At 38.4% G+C, this 9165-nt stretch overlaps 1 protein-coding gene across 1 annotated transcript in view; it reads right to left on the reverse strand.

Moving 5' to 3' along the window:
* The window catches only part of SVIL (supervillin), a 160880-nt gene extending 160699 nt beyond the window's left edge, over nucleotides 1-181 (reverse strand). The window contains exon 1 of the mRNA XM_027841567.1: nucleotides 151-181. Coding sequence (XP_027697368.1) covers nucleotides 151-160 — 10 coding nt within the window. The 5' untranslated portion in view covers nucleotides 161-181. The remainder of the gene's footprint in view (nucleotides 1-150) is intronic.
* Nucleotides 182-9165: the final 8984 nt, after the last annotated feature.

The raw sequence follows: 9165 nt of genomic DNA on the forward strand, positions 1-9165 counted from the left end.
TCTCTCTCTCTCTCTCTCTCTCTCTCTCTCTCTCTCTCTCTCTCTCTTTCTCTCTCTCTCTCTCTCTCTTTCCTAGAAATAGAGTTAGATCTTTTTAAACTACCCTATCCATCCATAGTTGTAGCACACATTAAATTTAGGAAAACTTACAGATATTCATGAGTAGAGATCTTGACTTCGGTTTCAGGAGATGAATAAAAGTAAGAGAAGAGATAAGGAAAGAAAAAACACAAAAGGGGAGAGGGAAAATCAGGAAGAGAAAGACAAAGAAGATAGAAAGGAAAGAGAAAAAAGGAGAAATCATGGCAAAAAGAAGAATAGGATGAGAAAAGCAAGAATAGGATAGAGAAAGCAAAAAAAAAGTAAGAAAGAAGAGAAGAGGGAAAAGGGAGAAGGGTAGAGAGTGAAGGGAAAGCCTTTCCTTTATATGTCTTCTATATATGCACACACCCCTTCTAGAAAACCCAAATAAGGTCAGGAGGAAACTAAGATGAGTAGTCACCACAACTGGTTATTTTTAAAATATCCATTGAGCTCAATAGCTCAGCTGGACTGTTTTTTTTTATAGAGTCATTCAATCTGATTTACTATATTCAGTTACTCTTGATGAAAGGGTTTGATAGTAAAGGATGCCTTTCTACCACTGGCATATTGCTGAAGACAACTTAATGAAGTCTAACACATGCTTCTTACAAAAAAAGGTAAGTCTTGTTTTGTTTCTAGGATGAAAATTTAGGTGCTCCAAATGGAGTTCATAGAATCCTAGAATTTTATCTTATTCTATTAGATTAAGAATTTTATTTTATTCTATTCTATTACACTTGCCATAGGAAAGTCATTTTGCCCTTTTGAGACCACCCTCCCACGAAAGTGAACAGGAATGCATTCTAATAAGTATAGGGGCTAGACTAAATTTAAGACTATAAATTCTCTAAGGTAACTTAAAGTTCTGAGAATTTGCTGATGCTCAACATAGTGAGAATACAAGTCCATCAAATGCCAAAACAAATGACCCTGTGCTCTATAAAAAGTTTCTTGGGCTTTTCTGTATTTTTTTACGTTTTTATTTCTTACTTTCAGAAATAGCAAATTAATTGCGTTGATGACCCTTATAATCATCCTCCGTACCACAGGAGATCAGTGAACTCCTCTCATAGGTCTATGAATTTTTGCTTATCTCAGCTATGCCACCTGTCCATCCAGCTTTCCAGCAGGGTAAGGGCTGGGATTCCTCTTATGGCATTTTCCAATGGCACCAGGTTCCACTGGCACCATATGTCTCTGTCCCAACTGCATGAGGAGGACACACATCCTTTCATAATGGGGATTCAAATCCCAGCTCTGCTTACTTAACTCCTGTGTAACACAACTCTCTGTGCCTCAGTTTCCTTATATGGAAAATAAGGAGATTGTACTCAACAGATTCTAAGGTACTTTCCAGTTCTAAACCTATAGTCCTATGACCCAATATCTTTAAGACAAATATTAACTTGGGAGAACAACTGGTGAGATCTCACCTTAAACAGCCTGCCTGGCCTGATAGTACATCCATTTCAAATACCCCAGTACAGTTCTCAAGTCTTACGAGCCTTGGTATTTCTGTAAGCTTCAAATTAATCTAAAATAGTGACACTATAACTATTTAAATTCATTATAGTTTTAAAGTTAGTTTTATGCTCAATAACAAGGATTGTGACCTAGCTCAGTACAAAGATCATTGGACTTGGGAGTCAAGAGATCTATGTTTGAATACTGGCTCTGCTACTATGACTATTTGGTATTCAGTCATTTCAGTCGTGTCTGATTTTTCGTGATTTCGTTTAAGGTTTTCATGACAAAGATACTAAAGCAGTTTGACATTTCCTTCTCCAGCTCGTTTTACAGATGAGGAACTGAAGCAGACATGGTTAAGTGACTTGTCCAGGGTCACACAGCTAGCAAGTGTCAGAGGCCAGATTTGAACTCAGAAAGATGGGTCCTCCTGACTTCAGGCCTGACTCTCTTTGCACTATGGTGCCACCTAGCTGCCCCTAACTATGACTATGGGCAAGCCATTTAACTTCTCTGAGCCTCAGTTTTCCTCATCTGCAAAATAGGGATGGTGATGATGATGATGATGATGATAAAAATCCTAATAATAGTACTCGCACTACCTACATCACTGAATTCATAAGATCATTGATTTAAAGCTGGAAGTGACCTTAGAGTCAGTCAGTCCATAAACACGTATTAAGTGTTTTCTATGTGCCAGCTATTGTGCTGAGTCTGATCCTCTCATTTTACAAATAAGGAAACTAAGGCTGAGCAAGGTTAAGGGACTTGCCACCCAGGGTCACACAGGTAGTCAGTGTCTTCCACAGGCTTAGACTCCGGCCAGTGCTTTCTCCACAATCCACCTAACTGCTTCTGGGGTTGTGAGGATCAAATGTGAAGTGCTCTGTAAACCTTAAAAGTACTATGTAATTGTAACATGATTCTTCTGAAAAGGTAACATACCTATAGGGTCATGTTTTCTTTGGCCAGAGGCCACCTCCAAATGGCTCAATGTTAAAGCAATAAGGGGCCTCAAATAACATCTAATTCAATCTCCCTGTTTTTGGAAACCAAAACAGAGGCATTAAATGCCCAATGGCATTCAGCTCAGAAGCAACAAAGCCAGGGCTAGAAATAGATTCTCAGTCTTCTCATGGAGTGCTTTCCCCACTCGTCTACTTTGCCAGGTGACAAACTCTGCTTGGTTGCTCAGCACCCTTGGACTCCACGCTGGATCTGCTTCAAACAAGCAACTCATCAAGAATTAGATGGCCTGGGTTTGAAGTTCAGCTCTCCCACACACTCTCTACGTGAATCTCGGCTCAATCACTCCACTTCTCTGGGACTCAATTTGCTCATCTGTAAAGTGAGGGAGCAGATAAAGTGACCTCTAAGGCTGGCATAGTTATAAGTCTATGATTCTGTGTTCTTTTAGGGCAGGAGTTCTTAACTGGGAGTCCAGCAGATTTCAGGGGGTCCATACAAAAGAGGGTAAGAACCCCTGAGACCTAGAATAGGATCTTTACTTGCTGGCTCCTTCCCTTTTCATGTGTTTCTCTACTTATAACTGTTCCCTAATCCATATTCTTACTGTATCTGACTTTTAAAATACCCAAAAATTGTTGGCTGCTGGAAAGTTTTCCATGAAACTTCTTGGAATCTCTTGAGAAAAGATGCTGTACAAATACAAATAAACTCCAGATGAAATGGGATTGTCTCTCTTGTGCAGTGAAGCATAACTTGGTCTTAAAAAGCTGAGTCCTTCAAATTAAAAGCACCCCAAGAATTTTTATCTAGTCATGGTGGTTTTTTTTTTCAAGAATTCAACACTTTTCATCAGAAGTTTGCGGATTAGACAACTGGATCACGTATGTGCCACCGCTAAAATGAACATTTGGTGGTAATTAAAACAAATATAATAATGCTCATTTTCTACTATTGTAAAGCACACACAGATCTTTCTGATCTATTCAATCTACTTAGTTGACTGGAGCATTTTAAGAAATGAAGTTTGCACAGAAACATTAGAATTCAAAATATAATTTGTGTTTATTGTATTGCTTGTTATATGGATTAACTTATTGAAAAACTTTACAGACTGCCTCAGGCTTGTTTCTGCTAACTACATATGATGAACCAATATACTGTTATTTTCTTTAATTTGCATTGAAAAATGACATTATGCTCTCTTGTTCCGTTTTTAATTTTATATTCAGTTCCAAATTCTTTCCATTTCTCCTCCTCCATCTCAACCCATTGAAAAGGCAAGAAAAACTAAAAGCCATTACAAATATGTATAGACATGTAAAACAAATTTCTACATTAGCCATTAAACCAATAAATATACTGTTAAAAACAAACAAAAAATCCTGCTAAAGTTATTCATTTGTCCCATGCTCTCTACTTACAATGCTCCCTGAGACTGTGAAATTGTTTAGGTATAGATGTTGATCAAGATTTCAATTTCATTTCTAAAATGGTTGCTTTAGCTAAGGTAGACCTCATTATTGAAGAAAACATTTTAATACACTGACAAATCAGCTGCTTTCCTAATGTGCTGGTAGTGACAATGGTGATATTGGTGGTGTGTATCCCAACTAAAATTTCACCTTCTATGGGAAGCTTTCCCCACTCCCTCTTAAATATAGTGTCTTCCTTCTCTTAATTATTTCCTATTTATCCGTGTGTGTGTGTGTGTGTGTGTGTGTGTGTATCTGGCTTTGTATATATTTGTTTGTATGTTGGCTCCCCGATTGGACTGTAAGCTCCTTCAGACTCAGGACTGCCTTTGACTCTTCTTGCATTGCCAGTGCTTAGCATAGTGCCTGGCACAAATAGTAGATACTCAATAAATGTTTATTGATTGATTGGTAGACTGATCTCAACTTATTGAGTGGGGTAGGCTCCGCTTTTTATTCAATTATTATCCCCATTTTTAGAGTCAAGGAAACAGAGGCAGGCAGAAGTTAAGTGACTTGCAGCTAATAAGTGTTTGAAGTTAAATTTAAAACACAGGTCTTCCTGACCCTAGGTCTAGTGTCCTATCTATTCTGTCACCTAGCCACCTAGCCCAAAAATAAAAGATGGACTAATTTCTCTATCATTTCACAATATCAGATGAAATTAAATATTATTTTCCTATCATGTCATTTTTCCACCTACTTGAATTAAGGCATGCATCAATTATTCAGCAATAATAAGGGTATTATTCAGTTCCCTCCCCCCTTAATAAATAATGCCTCTAGATTCTAAGTACCTTGTCGACATGGGGTGTTTAACTTTGCCTTCCTATCTCAGCACTGTGTCTCCCCCATATTAGGTGCTTCATAAATATTTCTTCCATTGAACAAATCTCAATTTATATTTATTGATCTCTCACAGCTCACATCTTCTCTATATTTAGACCAATCACTGATTTTTCCTGTTATTTACTTCTGTGAAGCACCCAGGTTAGCTAAGTACAAGACTTTCTCACACAACATCCTCGGGCCTATTGTGTTTTTGCCTTTGCACAGGCCATCCCTAACTCCTGGATGCTCTTTCCTCCCTTTCATGGCTTAGCTACTTTCCAAGTTCAGCTCAAGAGCCACCATCTCCATGAAGCCTTCTCAGATTCTCCCTTGCCCTTCTCTCAAGCTGGAACATTCTGTCTTGATAGACTGTGTTGCTGTTGTCTTCCCAGTCTATAAATTCCTGGAAGGCAGGACCTCTTTGGGTTTTTCTATTTGTATCCCAATGACTGACATAAAAATATTTGACCTGCTGAAAGCTCCTCAAATACTCTAAGAAGACAGTTGGATTCAAAACACAAATCAAAGCCCAATTGCCAGGCAGCTAAGTGGCGCAGTGGATAGAGCTCTGGCCTTGGAGTCAAGAGGACCTGAGTTCAAATATGATCTCAGACACATGACACTTAGTAGCTGTGTGACTCTGGGCAAGTCACTTAACCCTGACTGCCTCATCAAAAAGAAAAAAAAAAATTCTGAATCCAAAGCCCAATTGCCTAAGATCATTTGTGTTATATTCACACACTGTATATCCCTTTTCATTTTATTCATGAACCTTTTTATTAGGTTGGAAGAACCAAAAAAACTTGAACGGCTTTTCAGAATAAAAAGAAATATGTTATAAAGCAAGGTGAATCTCTCTTTCCCGAGCACGCCTCAACAGAATGTTGCCTATAATATACTTTGGGACGAAAATCACACTCCCCACCCCAACTCCCACCCCTCCTCAAGATAGGAGAGCCTATAGATGTGAAAGGGCAACATATAAAAGTGATTCCATAAATGTTTTACTCCAAAAAGAGCAAGTCCAATGCCTGATAAAGGTACACACACATCACATCACCTTGTTGGATTCCAGTACTGACGTTGTCCATCTTGTTAAATGTGCCTCAGTTTCCTGTGCTGGCAAAAGCTCATGTGCAGAAACCCATTGGTCCCACTCTAATAAGACAGTACTCTCTTCTTACATAGTTAGTTTTTAGTCCAATAGCTCTCAGAGTCCAATATGCCCTTTTCACATTGGATAAGAATACTGCAGAAAATATTCTAGGGATTAGAACAGCTGCATTGTGGCATGAAGTCTGCATGTGTTGCTACTAAACAGGGGGCCTTAGGGCTCCAAAAACAAAATTCCAAGTCTAGAAATTCTCTTAATCAAAGCAAACCTCCCCAAAGAATACACTTCTGCTAACATAATGACAAAGGATGCCTCAAAAACGAGGAACTCTTTTCTCCCTAAGAGGGGGATATTACTTCCCGTTCATCAAGCCACTTCCTAGAGCTGACTTTCCCTTCCCAAACCATAATATGGCAAGGACACTTCCCTACAACACTCTTTCAACACAGTCCTTCAATGAATGTAGTTCTTTATAAACATTTTGAAAAAACAAAATGGGGTGAGAACACCAGGCAGTTTTCCAAAGCAGAAAGGCTTTGATCAACAACCATGGGAAAGAATGTGTCAAATCACTAATAAGAGAAATACAAAGTAAAACAACTCTGAAATACGGAGAATTGTAAATTACAAGCTGGAAAGATCTTTATCATCTGGACCAATTCCTCCATTTTACAGATGAGAACAACGAAACTCAGAGATAGTAAGTGACTTGCCCAAGGTCATCCAGAGATTCAATCCAAGGTCCTTTGACACTAGAGCCAATGTTTGTTGCACTACACCACTGCCACCCCAGAAATCAGAAATATTAAGTATTCAGAGAATCTTGGCAAAACTTATATGAAAAGATAAAGAGCAAAGCAAGAAGTACTAATAGAATAATTCACACAACGGCCAGAAGGAAAAAAACACAAGGACAGAATGAATGCTGTGACCACGCCTGACCTCAAGGGGTAGATAGTGAGGCATGTGTCCTGACTCTGATAGAGGCCCTGGTAAGGAAAAAGGCATATATTTGAAGACATGATGAATGAGATGAATTGTTTTGCTTGACTGTATACTTTATTTGTTGTAAATGAGGGTTCTATTGGGTAGGGGAGTAATAATAAGACATTAAAATAATTTTCTTTTCCCTATAAATACTCCTCTTAGAGATGATGAAATCATGACTATTATTAGTCCATTTGAATCTATATAAAGAAACATCTCTGAAGGAAAATAAAACTTAAAAAAATAATATGCAAACCATACCTCACATACCTTATCATTACTTAATAATCATGATAATTGACATTTATAGTTATATTTATATAGTAAATTATAGTTATACATGTAGGCATAGAGTTAAATATAAATATATGCTGTAGTTATATTTATAGAGTTTAAATTTTATAAAGTACTTTACAAACATTCTCTTTTGATCTTACAACCTGTACAGTAAGGACTATTTTACAAATGAAGAAACTGAGGCAGAGCTGTCAAGTGACTTGTCCATGGTCTTCCAGTCGGGCTCAGAGACAGGGTTTGAACCCAGGCCTTCCTCCCTCAATAGAAGCTACATCTAGCTGCTACATCTTCAATTTCGAGAAAGAACCAAAAGTTTTAAGCAGCCCCACACCGAAGTTCTAAAACTGCTCAGCAACAAAGTAGCTATTCTTGATGGTATTTTTAGTTAGGAAACTGATCGTAGAAAGAGCATGGAACATAAAACCTGGAATATTGAGCATGTGCACCAATGAAGTCCAAGCTTTCCACAAGTGATAAGGCTGTGTATCCTCAAACCAAATATTAAATTGCAGGTAGAATTCTCATTTGCATATCTAGATGCTCATCATTATTATGACTAATTTGCCCTTCTGGGCATGTTTTGTGCAGATTGCCAAAAACAAGTTAGTAAGCTACACTGGGCTGTGAGTTTATTTATCAATCTTACGTTACAGGTTCTTAGATTGTGAGATTTAATAAGCTAGCATGTAGACAACTTACTAACCCATACTAAAAGGTTGTTTATAGCAGTCTTTCTCCAGAATTGAACCCCCAAGTCCTGCCAGAAGCAAACACCCTACCCCACTCCCAAACACTCCCAAGGTATAGACTCAAAGAAGGCTGAAAGACCTAAGAATCACACTGCATTTCATCTCCACAAATCCAAAGAAAATCTCTTAAGACTTAAAGGGAACATTTTTCACTTACTTCAAATTTCTGTGCAATCCTTGGTCTTCTAAGTTGAAAGAGGAAAAAGCAAAGACACACAAAATCTTTATCCCATCAACACACACAAAGTTAAATCCTCTTCATTCTATTTTTGAAGGATTCTACTCTATTATTTCAGACTTGTTTCAACAAATTCAACTTCCAAGAACACAAAGTGTCGTACCGGCGAAGATGATTCAGAAGGGGGTAAATTTAGCTCGGTACTTTCCAACAGGCATGTATAGAGGCCAGCTACATGAACTAGGCAAAAGCTATAGGCCCAAAGCTCCTGTGAGCAAGGAGCACCAGAGTGTTAGGGGACACAGTCTTCTTTTCCAAGCCCTTAGCAGTCGGGAGTCCTCAAGGCTGTGGTTCGTCAGTCTGCCTTCTGTGCTTCCATCCATTACTGGCCTTATCCACACGACGCTGGATGATCTCCGCAGCCTCTGAGGACTATGCCAAATGCAGTGTGGCAACCTCACATAGGACCAGCCTTTTATGGGCTGAACAGTAGAGTGTTGATACCAGCTAATCTACCATAAATAGATCTGGAAAGGCAGCCCGGGGATCAAATCAGCTGTTGCAACAAGCCCAGCTCTGCAGCTACTTCAAATTCGACTATATTGTCAACTTCCTCTTTCCCTCTATTTTATTGTTAAGGTTGGAAACACAAGAGCACCTGCAGAAGACTGTATGCAAGTGTGGGCCTGGGTCAGGAAAACAATTTCTAACATTTTCATATTTTTAATAGAAATAAAGACAAAGTCCAAGTTGATTAAAGTCTTGAGTGTCTGAACGGATCCTCCACCGCCCCTCAAACAACAACAAAAACAACAACCCAAACACCAGAAACTTCAATATATTTTGGTGTCAAGTACAGTAATGGCACACAACTATTTAGAGGAAATTTGCTAAAAACCTAAAAATGATAAGAGAGAGTTACAAGTCAACCCAATAGAACTTACCTTTAGAATATGCAATATTTACCTTCATTTACCTTACTTACAGACAAAACAAATTCCATAAAGAAAAATTAAC

This window comes from Vombatus ursinus, unplaced genomic scaffold (genome assembly GCF_900497805.2).
Source record: "Vombatus ursinus unplaced genomic scaffold, bare-nosed wombat genome assembly UNPS02014861.1, whole genome shotgun sequence".
Lineage (NCBI taxonomy): Eukaryota > Metazoa > Chordata > Mammalia > Diprotodontia > Vombatidae > Vombatus > Vombatus ursinus.